Below are 16,621 nucleotides of genomic sequence, written 5' to 3' on the forward strand. Positions count from 1 at the left end.
CAACTTTCCAGGCCTGTGGACAATGGTTTGATTTAATATGATGTGTTTCTTTATGCAGTAAACAACATGCAAAAATCTGTATTTGATATTGAGAACAAGCAATAGAACTACTATATATGATTTAACAACGGGACATTTGTTTATGTCTTAGAGCGTCAATTCTATAACAGTAGACGCTTTAATTCTACAATAACAAATCCAGCCATGCCTACTGAAACATGACACTTTCCATTGATTTTATCTGAAAGTGTATATTTACTTGCAGCTATGGTAAAGGGACAATTGTGTTAGCAGTTCTGTGTATTCTAGTATCACATTGTCAGGATTAAATATTTATCACAAACCCTAATCAACCATGTATTGTGACTTTGCATAACAGAATATTTTTATATGAACTGTACAAAAGTAAATGTTTCCTTAAATTTTTCATAAAAATTCGATATGTAAATATTTCAGAAGCTTATTGTACAGGTACAACACAATTGCTGTGGATTTTGGTCCCAAAATGTTTAAAACGTGTCAGAAATTATTTTGTTTTACCAAATTTCAATTCAATGCTACATTATGTTTACACTGAAATTAGAATCAGGATGAAAAATTTAAACTCCACGAAGTTATATTGAATGAAAATATACCTTATCACAAATCTAACCATAGTGTTAAAATTGACAGACAGATGGACACAAGGTGCTAACTGTACTGTGTAATGAGGAAAAGGATAAAAATGTATATGTATAGAAAGCACTAACTGCATTCTTTGCTATCACTTGGTGTAAATATAATTATCAATTAAAAGAGGATTGGGGGATGAAAATGTTGGAATATATGCTTTGTCATATCTACTTCAGTGATGAATTAGTTTAATCTGTGGAAAATATGATTTCAAAAGAAATTATTATAAATCATTATAAATATTAATCAGAAACTGTTGTCATGACAACAACAATAAAACATTGGAATCTTGGGTGGATAAGTATTGGGGACAACCTAAACTGTTGCCATGACAACAACAATTAAACATTGGAGTCCTTGCTGGATAAGTAAATGGAACAAACAGCCTTGTTTATAACAGTGAGATGGACAAAAATAAAATTATCCAAATTCTTCAGGGATGGAGCTTTCAGTTATGTAGGAGGAATCCATAATTTTGAAACAATTTGTTTTACTTGTTGTTGTCACAAAGGTATGCAGTTATGGTGATATGTGCCATGACTAGCTGGGACTTCTATACGGCTGTTGATTACACTGATATTTTCTGTATCAAAGGATAAATTGATCACTTAAACTTAATCAGAGGTCTGATTGATTATATCTGAATCTGGGAGACATGAGTTTGATATAGGTGTCATATAGCTGCTGGTTATATGTCATATATAGCATCGGACATCCACGATCAGAAATTTTGCGGTTGACAACAACTGATAGAAGTATTGATGTACCCGTCACTCTGTGTCACAAAGATATGGGAAGGGGTCACTGTGATACGGTTAGCATTATTCTCTTCCTCAATGAATAGGTGGAAAATAGGTCTGATCACCACGGGATACTGAGGCGTATATATAAAAGACACCAGGACTACGCTTCGTCACTATGAGCTCCGTTATAAATCAATGAATAAAATAATATCAGTGCTGATGTTGTTGCTAGGATCAACATGGGACAACAACTTGACTTCTGATTAAATAGTTCGCTCATTGATTCACTTTCTATATTATGTATATTAGACTCTATAGAAACTGTTCACCATTCAATATCTTAATTGTCACCACGAAAATCAAAGCAGGTTGGTTAATAAGTTGATAATATTTTATAACCCCTGAATTGAAGAAAATTGTTAAGAATTCCTCTCTATGATTGCCGTCAAACTGTCAATTTTATGCTTTTATGTGATTTTTTATTCCTTATTTTTGTGAAAGATGTGTTTATTTATTAAACTCGCAAAGCACGAAATTAACAAATGAAACACAACTTCAAAATTACACAGCATATAAAAATTCTTGGACTAAAGGGCAAACACATTTTGCTTTATAGAAACAGGATCTTTGTTCCTCTGATGGTAATTTTGTTAACTGTTAAACAGATATATATCAAGTATGCACATGTATGTATAGCAAATAGAAGGAAATAACACTTAATAAGTATATATAGCTGAAGAAAAACACCGATCATGTAGCTGTGCATACATAGCTTTGAGAATTTCTACTCAGTGTACTGTTTATGTGTACAGTTACAAAATGAGTAGATAGTGTTAGGTATAACTGCAAGAGCTGAAGAGATTTCTCAGAATCTCTCTACCCATGAACTCGCTGTAGTCTAGATGTAAACTACCAGAGGCAGAAGAGAGGTCATTAAGAACTATTGACATCCCCAACTCAGTATAGCAGATCAAGCAAGAGGCAGAACAGGACGTTTTCAACTCAGTATAGCTGCAAGTGTAGCTACAAGAGCAGGAAGAGGAATCTGGGTGATAACAGATCGTCCAAAATCACTCACTTAATTTGGGGGAATTTGATTATTAATAGAGCCCACTTATCTGAATAATTGAAGAATGCATCCAAATTCCCACAAGACCAGTAAATATGTAGTTCCTTAATCATGTAACATTCTAATATGGTCATATCATATATAGTACAGCTGTCTTGTAAAAACCCATGCCTTTGTTTGTTGTCTGTTGGAGATGGTAGGTGGTCAACGAAGTGACCAGCTACTGAGTCACCACCGTTGAAACTGACCAATCAGCTTCGACTATTTCAGTCCTACTGAGGCCCCTACACTGGACATGAACATGTGTATGTTCCTATATACAACATGACAAACCTGTTCTGTTTGGTGGTTAATTAATCCTTCTACTTCTAAGTAATTGACTAAAATACTTTTAGATTTGTTCTCATACATATTTACAGGATACTTATTTTAGGGTTGAATCTTGCGTTTGTCAATTTCATGGGATGATGAATTGAGTCGGTCTTGAGACAAATTTAATGAACTGCGAAGCCCACAAATATAATCTGCTGTTTTGTAAAATTATTAACTAATTGTTTAGAGTTTTTTTTTCCATTTTTTTTTTCATGAACAGCTTTTTTTTTTAAGTTACATGTACATCCTCCTTTAAATATGCACATCATTCTTTACTATGTATAAATAGTTGAATAACTAAGGCAAATAAACATTTAAATATACTCACCTTCCTTGTTTCACTCAATCCAACATATACAGAACAGTGACTGTCAATCTTTATACATTACATGTAATATGATTATATCTCGTACAACATACATACCTTACATCTGTCATACATGGATTTTTTAAGTACGTGTACAATTGATATTAACATATTACATTAACAATAATAAAGTACATGATTTTATATGTATATAAGAATCACCACAGCCAAGAAACGGAAATCTGTTATCAGCTGGTTTACATTTAGTTATTCCCACCTGCTGCGGTGGTGTGTTTGGAAGTGTTCATCGAGCTTAGACTGTTTTCATTGTTTTGTAATAAGCCCAACCTCAGACTTTGAAGTAGGAAGCAATGTATAAAGCAATGTTATTCCATTGTCCTGTAATAAGCCCACCCTGACTTTTAAGTAAAAAGCAATGTGTAGGCCTTTGGGCTTATTTGAAAATATGGTATGTCTTTCTAGGTCTATAGAAACACATGTTCTCATCAGCAAATATTCCATGAAGGTATATAAATACCTATTAGAATTTTTCAGAGTAATGTCCTATTCTCCAAACAATACAATCCATTTTCTCATTCCTTTTGAATACAGTACTGATCAATGTAATTGTAAATAATACATTTGAATTGAGGTTTGCGTGATAAAAAACTAGAAATATACGGTGTTCCACTTGATATCATCACTATAGTGACCTCAGCCTTTCACTCCAACAGCTGACATTGTTTTCAGTGTGACTGTTGTTTGGTGTGAGACAGATTGTAACATGGAACAGTCTAGCAGTTATCATGATGGCTAAGATATATTTCCCTTAAGACCAGATCCAAATCTGTCTGTTACTTTGGTATTTTCATATCAACCAGAGTATCTATTTCAAACAAAGTAAACTGGATACAAAAATTTGTATTAGCATCAACCCTAGATTATGAGTTTGATATCTTTGTCTACGGTTCAGAGAGACAACACATGGTTTTCTATAATGTTGAGAATTTGTTGACTGTCTAAAATTACCTTGTATGTTTTTTTGGATAAAACATACATTTTAAATTTCAGAAAGACAACTTTTTATCTTAAATTATGGAAGTGATGCTTCTGTTATTGAAATGACAAGTCTTTTGATATCAGACTTTACAATAAACCTACCTCTCCATAACAAGAGGTTTTGTGATGATCAAACACAGCACTATCTATTGATGATATGAATACCCAGATCACATAACACGGATATATACATATGGCATATGGTAATGTGAAGCATAGTGAAATGAGCTGGATTCAAAAATTATAATGGTGAGGTGAAGTGCAGTTCATTTAACAATGGGTTTCGTTTTACCATTCTACACTTTACATGGATTTGAATTGAGCAACTTCAATTGTACATTTAACAGTACTTAATGACAGGTGGACCATGTATTTTGAACCTTTGGATCAACAAATACTTGTGTATCATCAAATAACCATACTTAACCAGCAATAGTCCCATGTCTGGTAATAAACCCAGCCATTTCTGTTGCAGTTATTGAGAATTGCCAACAATTGTTTGTCTTGTTATAAGTCTTGGTACAAAGATATGAAATGTGTCATTGCATGGGCTTTTATCGCTGGATAATTACGAATAGTAAAGAATATAGTAAAGAAAAAATTCAAATGACCTGACAATAAACTTACTGATATTACTTAAAGCATCACTCCGGTCGATATCAAAGAAGCCATTTTAGCATATATACCAAACTATAGAAAAGGATTTAACTTTGATATGGGATGCCATATGATGTAGGCCTCCTTATGGTGAGACCCAAGTCTGGGAATGAACTTTATTGAATAGACTCGTTCATGTTTATAGTTTGCATCACATTTTTGAAAAATAACAATTTTTTTTAATTGTGCATTATACGTGTATACGTACCGAAGAAGGAAAATCTTGTTTTAAGTAAATAGCATTGTCATCAACTTGAAATTTGAATAAAGTATACAACACAAAATGTTACTGAATTTAAATTTTCGTATACAATGATGAAAATAACTGCAAGCTGATAATGAATCACTAATGATTATTTTGTGTGGTTTCAGGTTACAATTGTTCACTGTTTGCCTATGGCCAGACAGGTTCTGGAAAGTCCTACTCCATGGTTGGATATGGCGCAAATCGGTAAATCTCTTTTATAATTACTGTAAAAACACATGTTCTTGGATGGGTTTTAATTTCGCACTTTTTCAAAAAATACTTCTCCAATGTCACTTAATTCTGTGGAATCATAGTGCTCTTGAAAAAAGCAGCAAAAAAAAACTTTGTCATTCCCAAATGTATAAATTTGTTGATTAAGAACACACACTAAATCAAGGAAAATAAATACCCTAAAAAAATGAATGTGCAGTATTCTGTATGGTATCTGTCCAGTTCTTATGACAAAAACCGCTAATATTGAAATGAGAATTATTTTGAATATTGTGTGCATTAAAAAGCCAAAATCCTGATATTGCCCACCTATCTACCCTATTATCCATGATGGTGTCACATGTAGACAAGTTTTACTACAGCAATGGCCAACCTGTTATCTGTGATGGTGTCCCATGTAGACAAGTTTCACTACAGCAATGTCCAACCTGATACCTGTGATGAAGTGCCATATAGACAAGTTTTACTACAGCAGTGTCCAACCTGTTACCTGTGATGGTGTCATATGTAGACAAGTTTTACTACAGCAATGGCCAACCTGTTACCTGTGATGGTGTCATATGTAGACAAGTTTTACTTCAGCAATGTCCAACCTGTTAGCTCTGATGAAGTCCTTTGTAGACAGGTTTTACTACAGCAATGTCCAGCCTGTTAGCTATGATGAAGTCCCATGTAGATAAGTTTTACTACAGCAATGTCCAACCTGTTACCTGTGATGGTGTCCCATGTAGACAACTTTTACTACAGCAATGTCCAGCCTGTTACCTGTGATGGTGTCCCATGTAGACAAGTTTTACTACAGCAATGTCCAACCTGTTACCTGTGATGGTGTCCCATGTAGACAAGTTTTACTACAGCAATGTCCAGCCTGTTACCTGTGATGGTGTCCCATGTAGACAAGTTTTACTACAGCAATGTCCAGCCTGTTACCTGTGATGGTGTCCCATGTAGACAAGTTTTACTACAGCAATGTCCAGCCTGATACCTGTGATAGAGTCCTTTGTAGACAAGGTTTACTACAGCAATATCTAAACAATGTTTGTGCCGACACATACTTTTTTTTGTTTGTTTCAGGGGTATTGTACCTATTACCTGTGATGAATTATTTAAAACTATGGCAACAAATACAGATACAAACAAGGTAATAATTCTAATTAGTATGTATTATCTAGATCAGATAATGAATTTTACAATAGTGGCAATAAAGAAATGTGACATATATATAAGGCCATTCATCAGATATTCACGCATTAGAATTTTAATACTATTTTATTTCAGATGAAATGTTTGTAATTCTAAGACAAATTGCAACATTTTTTTTGCTTTGTCTGTCCATCCTTTTGTTTATCTGCTTGTTTGTCCGTCTGTCTGTCTTGTCCAGAGCATATCACAAAAACCATAAGAGGTATCAACATAAAACTTCTAGCGTTTATTTGGGGGGCAGCCATCGGTCCTACAGATTCTCTTGTTATATCATTTACACTGATACTGATGTTATCATTAGGTACACCAATCTTTTAAAGTGTTGTCTCCCTTGATTTGTAGAGATTTGAGGTGACATTTTCCATGTTGGAGATCTACAATGAACAAGTACGGGATCTCCTTTCTCGTGAAAATCCAAAGGGAGGTCTGCAAGTCCGACAAAACCCCAAACTAGGACTATTCTATGTGGAAGGTCTCAAGAAAGTCCCCGTTGGCAGCTACGTAGAAATTGAAAAAAGAATGGATCAAGGTATGTATGGTATCATAATTCTCATATTTAAATCATTTATAGAAACAAATGTAAAGATGTTTGCTTTATTCCAATCATCTGAATAATATCATTGTATGATAAACTGTTCCTGAGATATTTGATATTATAATACACTGACTGTTGCTAACATGACTATGAGCATATGTACATTATTGGTAATATATCTATATGTAGTATCAGTTTGGTGGATCCTGTAAGGTTATTTGGTGAACCACAGAACTAAATTTTGGATGAGGACAGAATTTTTTAAGAAAAGAAATAGTGTGAAGCAGCTGGTCACATTATATCTCTTACGGTTCATTTCTGGTATATAGAGAATGAAAGAAATTTCAGGGGAAAGTAACATGGAAAAGAGCACTTTAATGTCAAACATCTCTTTAGTCATTAACAGTGATTCCTGATATGACCACTCTGTATTGGTGGTAAGTAAAAGATGATTTAAGAGTTGATAGACGACAATTCACAACAGGTATTTTAACCCTTCCAAAACACCATGCTTTGTTCCAGTTATTTGCAGGATTCATGCTGTCTTTCTTTGCTCTGCCTTAGTTTTTCCAACCACCATCGTTCTTTTCTGAATTTCAAATTTATTTCGTTTGAAAATGCTATGTTTATCTTTCTTATTTTTCTCAGGAACGGCCAATCGTACAGTGGCCTCTACAAACATGAACGCTACAAGTAGTCGTGCTCACACAGTTGTCTCTATTACATTTGACCAAATCATCAAGAGTGAAACCGGATCTGAGACCAAGAAAAGCAGTGTCATGAATCTGGTGGATTTGGCTGGTGAGTATGTAGAAATCATTCTAAAACAACGTGTGAACCATGAGTCCCTCACTGATGCCATTTGATTGGACCAAAGACCGGTGACTAGTGGTCTCCATGAATTTCTACATACATGTATTTTATTTTGTCAGGATCCGAGCGAGCAGACAGTACGGGAGCAACAGGTGACCGACTTAAAGAGGGTGCTAATATCAATAAGTCTCTATCTGCTCTGGGTAATGTAATATCAGCATTAGCAGATTTATCAACAGGTTCCAAAAAGAAAATAGTCGTCCCCTACAGAGATTCAGTACTAACGAAGCTACTACAGAATGCTTTGGGTGGGAACAGGTGAGATTTTTAAATCATGGTTTACAAAAATAAATAACTTTTACAAAGGAACTGTATTCCTCACCAATAGTATAGGAGATATAATTAGTCTATATACTTCTTGTGTTTGTCATTACCTATCACAACTCCTTGTAGTATTACTGTAAGAATTAGGTCACTGTGACCTACATTTTCTGCTTCACTGACTTAATTTCAAAAATGTAAGTCAAGCATGCATCATGTTTGATTCTTTTGGGTAAGTTTTTACATTAAATTTATGTTAATATTTTTTATTTCCTGTACAGTAAAACAATAATGATAGCAGCATTGTCGCCAGCTGACATTAACTATGACGAGACATTATCAACACTACGCTACGCAGACCGGGCAAAGAAAATTAAAAACAAGGCTGTCATCAACGAGAATCCTATGGACAAACTTATCAGAGAACTTAAGGCAAGTACAAGGCTGTCATCAACGAAAATGTTTTGGACAAACTTTTCAGAGAACTCATGGTCGGTACAAAGCTATCATTGATGAGAATCTGATGGACAAGTCAGAGAACTCAGTACAGCAGCAGTAGTTTAGCTGTCTAACCTTAAGAAGGATTGTATATTTGTATATTTTGACAGTATTGTGTACATTACAGGAGGAAAACGACAGGTTGAAGAAGGCTATGGAGTCTGGTGGGATGATAGAAGGATCTGCGGGGATGAGTCCAGAAGGTTGGTCCTGTTTCACTTTCAGCATATAGCTCATAGTCAACCATTTCTTAATTAATGATTGTGATGTGAGACCTGTTCAATGAAATGAGTGCTTGATTTGGGAGAATTATGATTATTGCAAACCATTCAAAACTCAGGTAAGCACAGTAGATATTCAGTTTTTACATTTGTATCTGGAATTCATTTGGTGTTTCAGAGATACAAATTATGATAAATGTATTTGAAGGTTTGTCCAGGAAAACAGTATGGGACACCTACAAGAGACAAAGCTCTTCACAAGTTTAGTACGATATGGCTGGTATCTGAGTAACAACAAGCCCTGTTCAGAATGTGTCTGATGATTTACAAGTTTGAATTACAAAAATGGATATTTTGTTCAGACACATTTTCAGTAATGACACCTAAAGGATTTTAATAATTTTTACCAATTCTAATAAATGTGGATCATTTGTTTAACTATGGTACTGGCTCCAAAAGACATCATGTATTTAACGAGAGTGTACATGGTTACAGAGATAGAGCGAATGAAGAAAGAGATGGAGGAAGAGATTCGTGCTCAACTGATGGCTAACCAAGCCATGTTGTCCGAGAATGACTCCAAAGAAGACTGGGATGCTAAGGTTAGGAATATTCTTTCTTTGTCTTTTTAATTGTATATTTATTTCTGATTGGCTATTTCGTTAATACCTTTTTGTTCTTTTTCTCTTTTTTTTTTTTCCAAATTACACAAATTTTTCATCAATGGTTACCATATATTTCCTTGCTGATTGGCAACACGGCTTTATCCTTCAGATTTATTTTGAAATTTTACAACACGATTTTGATTAAGAATTTTCTAATGTATTAATCTTGTATGCCTGGTTGTGAACAGTTGAGGGCTGCTCAGTCAGAAACAGATGAACTGAAGGGCGGAGGATCACAGAGCACACGCAGATCAAAGGAGCCTTATTTAATTAACCTTAACGAGGATCCCATGTTGTCAGGCGTCATCTGTCACTTCCTTGATACAGAGAAGACAACAGTGGGACGCAAGGATGCCCAACCCATACCAAATGTGTGTCTCAGTGGTCTTAGTATTCAAAAACTACATGCAATAATAACAAATAAAAATGGTAAAATAGAAATATCACCTGCTCCAGGAAGTGCATCAAAGACCAAGGTGAATGGCCTCCCTCTCAGTGACAAAAAGGAGCTCTCTCATAAAGACAGAATCCTGTTTGGTAAGTCAAAATAGGTACTGTTTGAATAGAGAACTTTGTGTTAGAAAATATCATTGATAAATGTTTTTCAAATGAATGTCATATATTTCTAGATGCTGACATTATAGCAATTTTTCTGTTTTCAGGATCTAATCATATGTATGTGATGATGATCCCTAAACACACAGACACTGCTGACAATACCTTGCCGAATGTCATTGACTGGGACTTTGCTCAGAAAGAAATTGCTGAAATCAAAGGATTCGCTACACATTCTTTAGGTCTTACAAAAGGTAGGCCAAATCAGGAGACGATAACCAAAGACAATTTTTCTAAGGGGAGATAATTATGTGCATGTAACTTTTGTCAAATGAAGATTCTAATTTGTGGTGATAATGAAATTGAACCCTACAATTAAGGACAATTAAAAGTACATTAACATAATTAACCTGCATGAGCAATCAATGAGAGACAACAAAAATGGCAATGTCACAAAGAAGGGTAATACTGATCAAGAAGAGATGACACAAACACAACCTTAACCAAATTGAAAGATGCTATATAATAATCAAAGCAAAAACAAAATAAAACCAAAAGACGATCAAATCAGCGAGTTGCATTCTGATTTATTGGTGAGATAATTTGAACTAAACTTGGAGTTGTTGTTTACAGATCAGCTGATTGCTCAGGAACAGGTTCTTGAGATGCTGCCGATGGTGTCGGAGGTTAACGCAGTGTCAGAGGAGCTGGACAAAAGGAAATCATTTGAGGTGGTGTTAATATCAGCAGCAGCACAGGAAGGAGTGGACGTGAGCTCCAACAATGGAACAAGGTATCAGTATCCCAGACAGCTTTAAATTATAAAGTCTTGTAAGGTGCTTGGAATGGTAGTGATAGAAGTTTGATAGTTTTACATTTTACATTTATAGAAGAGGAAATTTGAACTCAAAAGAAGTAGAAAGGCAACATCATAACTTAACTTAGACCATTTTAATTGATCTTTTTCATTTGATATCCATTGGCTGTATGGGCACCTACTACACACTAAATTTTGACTTACAAACCTAAGTGAAATTTTTCACTTTTATCTAGTAATCTCTTACGAAACAGTACATGTTGGGATGAAAAAAAATCTGAGGATACACAAGGAAATGATGCCTTTCATATATCAGGTTTAACTTTGTACTGTAGCTTCCACTGTAGGTTTAGCTCAAAACAAATAACACCACAAATACAGTCAAGCATTTATACCTTTAAACAATAGAAAAATACAATTTCAAGCAGAAAAAAGCAATTTTATGAAGTTGTGAATTAGATGGAACATTATGAAGTCATCAGGATCAGATAACAATTACACCTGTGAGTCATACGTCCATTGAATATAATATGTTACAGTAATATAATGGTGATAATACCTTAAGTTTGTGATTGTCATCTGTCATATTTAAGTTAGAATCTCCCATATCTCGTATGGTCAATAGATCTTCACTTGGTACATGATTACGAAATTAAATTAAGTATTTAAAGTTATTGCCTTAGATTTTTAAGATGTTTTGAATGAACATTTGTATTAAATAGGATGGTGTGAATTTTTTCAGTTGGATACCAAGGCAAGTTGGAGAGTAATGCTATTCTGCTGTACCATAATTTAATGTTTTATACAGCTGGAATACATTGGCCATACTGTAAGGGGAGATAAGCTCTACACTCCCCATAAGGGGAGGTAATTTGAGTCTTTTTTCAAGATGAGCAGGGTAGTGTTATCTTGAAAGTTATTTCAAGACCAGGAAATCATTTAAATTCTACATTATTTAAGGGGAACTAAATGAGAATGAAGCCCTATTTTAAGTATAGTAGTTTAAACAAATTTGTCTGACAGGAGATTATCAAGAAGTCCTGTTTGTAAATTATGACGAGAAATATTTACATAGCCTCAGATGTATATCCAGCTGTATAACAAGCTTTTGTCTGTAACTCTCACAAGACCATTGTTAACAAGGCCTGTTAATTTCACAGTCATCACAGATCTGTTATCATTGTTTAAATATTGTCTTACAGAAGAGAGTTAGCCTAAAATGATTAATAGATGGGCTACATTAACCAAGTTCAATATCATAATTTACTAAATTGAGTGTGATCACAGTGCAGTATATTACAAATTAAGTTAACCACAATTTCACATACTGTATGTAACATGATGCACATCATGATTATTTGTGTGAATTTTATTAATGGTGTTTTTGATGTTGAAATTAACTTAAATTATATTATCATGTTCTACACATAAACCAAAATGCATTATGATCAATGTGAGACACAGATCTTGTTTCAAAAACCCTTATATGCATTCCGTTAAAAATCTGCTGCAAAATGTTAAGGAACTTCTTAAAACCTGTTTCTTCATGACCAGTGCCTAAAGCTTTGACTTGAATGCTTCAATGAAGCCATGATATTGCTTATAAGTTGGTCTTTGGATATGACTGCAAGTATTGGCTTAGGGAAAAAAAAGGTACTGTTTCTTGCAATTCTATTATCACATTATATTAATTAGGAAACAAAACGTACAAATGTATCTGTGTGTTGTTTACAGATATGATGAGGGGAGCTCAGTGAGGTAAAGCCTTATACTGTTAGGCCAAACTCTTTGTTGCTATAGATTTTATTGTTGTTTTTATTGGTTAGTGTGAAACTGAATCATTCAAAGTGTGGTTTGTTTAATGTTAAAGCTCTGTACAGTTTTAGTAGTATGAAATGTTATCTTGTTTATTAAATCATTTGGTAAAAATTGAACATCAAAATTTTGATTATAAGATAGTACAATTAATATATAGTGTTAATTGGTTATGAATATTTCAATTACTAACTGCAAAATTAGTGGGTAAATTAATAAATATGCTGTATATGTATACTTTTTTGGGACATGGATTACATAAATGTTATGTGATGTATTTTTTTAGTCTACCAGTAAAGTCATAATCAAGTTGTGTTTGTCATTTTTCTTGAGAAATAAATTAAGATACTATAAGTTTGATGAGTATAAAACATTAAGTAAGCCAGACTTTGAAAGGTCATACATCCTAAATACATGTGGATTTTTGTAGTATTGTGCTACATGTGATTTACTCTTCAGCTTCACATCAGCTGTGTTGGCTTGACCAATTTTCTTGGTTGTAAAACAAACCTTTCATTTATAAGTTTTTCAGTGACTCGCTGTAGTGATTGTGTGAGGGACAAATCTTCATAATCCGGTTTTGATTCTTATCTTCTTTTATCAATGTGATCATTATTTTTTCATACTGTATCTGCTCTTCAATGAGATCTTTTAGTTTCATTTCAACTCTGTAACATCAAGTGTTTACTTGTTTGTTCAGTGTGATTAGCCTGGTACCTATCACTTTTATCAATGATGAAATGTCTTTGAGAATAACTGGCAATGGAATTTGTAGCTCTGATTTCCTTTCATTTCGGTAATATGCATTCTAATTTTACTTACTGCTTTACATCTTCATGTTGTCATAAAGGTCGTCTTCTCCATTCCAATTCTTAGAGATGAACTAAAAAAGAAAGAGAAGAAAAACTCAATGAATTTTCTAAGCTACAGTTTTTTGTTTTGTTACGTTATGTTTTTTTTTCTTCCTTTTCTTTACAAGAAAACCTTTAGAAATATCATTTATATATTATTCTGTCAAAATCTGTGGGATAGTCATTTGAAGAAAGTATATTAGAATTTTTTAATGTGGAAAATTATCATTTCAAGTTACATGGTATTTCCAGATCTGCAGTACATTTGTAAATGAATAGAGTTAAGCCTGTGGTCACTGTGGGCTTACCCATGGTGCTGGACATCACATTTAATATCCATGGTGCTGGACATGACATTTAATATCCATATCATGGGGCTGACTGTGGGCTTACCCATGGTGCTGGACATGACATTTAATATCAATATCATGGGGCTGACTGTGGGCTTAACCATGGTGCTGGACATGACATTGAATATCCATATCATGTTGCTGACTGTGGGCTTACCCATGGTGCTGGACATGACATTTAATATCCATATCATGGGGCTGACTGTGGGCTTACCCATGGTGCTGGATATGACATTTAATATCCATATCATGTTGCTGACTGTGGGCTTACCCATGGTGCTGGACATGACATTTAATATCCATATCATGTTGCTGACTGTGGGCTTACCCATGGTGCTGGATATGACATTTAATATCCATATCATGGTGCTGACTGTGGGCTTACCCATGGTGCTGGACATGACATTTAATATCCATATCATGTTGCTGACTGTGGGCTTACCCATGGTGCTGGACATGACATTTAATATCCATATCATGTTGCTGACTGTGGGCTTACCCATGGTAAAAAAGGGCCTAGTGTATTGTTGTTGGTTGGTGATTTACGTGATAGAATGAGTGAGTTGTTGTTTGTGTGACTTGTTACCTTGTTAGAATTAATAAAATTAGTGTCGCTTTAGAAATTTAGAGTGTGAAAAGTAGATGTGATGAAGTACAGTTTAGAAATTTGATTTTCAGTGAAAAGTCATTGTAATGAAATACTTTGATTTTGTTTTGTGTCTATATTCAGAGTTATGGTGAAAATGACCAACTTGCTCAATGGTAACACATGGCTGTGGCAGCGCGGTAAATTCCTCAACAGGAGATATCTCATACAGGTAAGATACAGTAGTTAGAAAAGTGTATACAGAAATTATATAAATAGAATCAGCATTTTAAAAAAATATTTGTATCATAATTTTCTTTTCAACAAATAACCTCTTCAAATGAATCAATGGCAAAGATCTTGGTTTATTTAAAAGAAATATATTAAAATTTTGATGATGACAAAAAAATATATTTCCACTGAAGTGAGTTAATTGTTATGCAATTGATTGTAAAACATGTCCACTACTTACTTTGTAAGAATATGATATCTTATAAAAACTTTCTTGCTGGGAATCACTACAATAGTATATTTAGTTTGATAAAAGTTATATTTATTATTCTTCATTTGATTAGGATTTGTACCAACGATTTCTCGATGGAGATGATTTATCCAAAGTTTCCAAGGAAGAGGATCCGTTCTGGGAACCACCCGAAGAGGTCCTCATTGGAACAGCAAACGCTTTCCTCCAGTCCCTGTCCTTTGCACTGGATTTTGATGATCAGCTTATTATCACAGACTACAAAGGCCAGGAGGAGGGAACTCTAGATGTGAGAGTGGCACCGTGTGATGCCAAAGGGAAACCTGCAGATGATGAATCATTTGTTGAGGATCCTAGTGAACTACTCAATAAACCTTTCTATTTCAAGGTAAATTTGAATGATGTATTTGTGACCAGGACGGAACATTCTTGTAATAATTACTTTCCGATTTCACTAGAGAAAAAACAACTATATATTACCACATAAAGAAAAGACAACTCAGGCACATGCTATGACACTGGTTGTGTTATTATTGCATGCACTGTAGCAATGTCAAAATGGGATGAATCAGCAGTTTTATGTGCCATTGATGATGTATATGGTTCATCACATTTTATGATTTTATTTGTAAGCGTGTACGAAAAATGCTCGATCTGTTCTGTATACAAGAATAACTTAATCCTCATGTAAAAGTTTGGGTCATGGCCAGCATTAAGGAAGCCTTGTGCTGACCATATATTCTTCCCTGTCAATTAGTCCAAACTGATATGTAAGTGATATTGAATATCTGTTATAACAAGTATTATTGTTTACTATCTCCTCACACTATTTTGAAGGTGACCATGTAGTCATCAAAATGCCAAACTCTAATTTTCTACTGTGTTATAAGAACTTATATTCTATTAACATTACCAACCTAAAGAAAATGTTCTGAAGTGTTGTTGTTTTATATATCTTGAAAGTAAAGCACAAAGTCCTTGTTGATAATGCATTTAATAGTGCAGAATATATTCTATTGAACCTTGGTTTAAAGAACAGAATCATTGAACAATTGTCACGGGAACCATGATAGAAATACAAATTACAGCGGCCAGATTCCAAGGAAACCAAATATCCTTGAATTAGTATAATACAATGTAGAAATTTTGAAATTTTTCAGGTATTTGTGAAAAAAGCAGAAATTAACAAGTCCAGATTTTCCAGAGGAATACGTGTGCAGTTTTCACTACCATTTCCAAACAAGAAGACTGAATTGGCACAAACTCAAATTATTAAAAACACACTAAGTCCGGATTTTGACTTTTCCAAGGTCATAACTATAAACAAAGTACACAGTGACCATTTAAAGTTTTTAGAAAATGGATGTTTGACTTTCTATGTGTTTGGTATGCAAGAAGATACACGGCCAGAACCCAACCTGTCAAAGCTCACAACAAAGGTAAGGCTATAAAAGATCATTTGGAGTTCAAGGTCACAAGATTCAATGAAACAAATTGTGAAAAAAATAAAAATAGATATGCAAAATAATCGAAATAGGAGAGAATTTTTTTCC

General features: G+C 34.1%; 1 protein-coding gene across 1 annotated transcript in view; it reads left to right on the top strand.

The window, feature by feature from the left end:
• LOC132543654 (kinesin-like protein KIF28) overlaps window positions 1-16,621 on the top strand; it is a 67,898-nt gene that overhangs the window by 26,097 nt on the left and 25,180 nt on the right. The window contains exons 7-21 of the mRNA XM_060207170.1: window positions 5,252-5,330; window positions 6,432-6,498; window positions 6,903-7,089; window positions 7,744-7,896; window positions 8,028-8,226; window positions 8,511-8,661; window positions 8,855-8,930; window positions 9,444-9,550; window positions 9,802-10,150; window positions 10,276-10,422; window positions 10,802-10,961; window positions 12,720-12,743; window positions 14,732-14,819; window positions 15,163-15,456; window positions 16,229-16,507. Of these exons, the coding sequence (XP_060063153.1) occupies window positions 5,252-5,330; window positions 6,432-6,498; window positions 6,903-7,089; window positions 7,744-7,896; window positions 8,028-8,226; window positions 8,511-8,661; window positions 8,855-8,930; window positions 9,444-9,550; window positions 9,802-10,150; window positions 10,276-10,422; window positions 10,802-10,961; window positions 12,720-12,743; window positions 14,732-14,819; window positions 15,163-15,456; window positions 16,229-16,507 (2,360 nt within the window). The remainder of the gene's footprint in view (window positions 1-5,251; window positions 5,331-6,431; window positions 6,499-6,902; window positions 7,090-7,743; window positions 7,897-8,027; window positions 8,227-8,510; window positions 8,662-8,854; window positions 8,931-9,443; window positions 9,551-9,801; window positions 10,151-10,275; window positions 10,423-10,801; window positions 10,962-12,719; window positions 12,744-14,731; window positions 14,820-15,162; window positions 15,457-16,228; window positions 16,508-16,621) is intronic.

The sequence above is a fragment of the Ylistrum balloti genome, unplaced genomic scaffold (genome assembly GCF_031769215.1).
Source record: "Ylistrum balloti isolate Yb309-2 unplaced genomic scaffold, AGI_CSIRO_Ybal_v1 Utg369760, whole genome shotgun sequence".
Classification (NCBI taxonomy): Eukaryota; Metazoa; Mollusca; class Bivalvia; order Pectinida; family Pectinidae; genus Ylistrum; species Ylistrum balloti.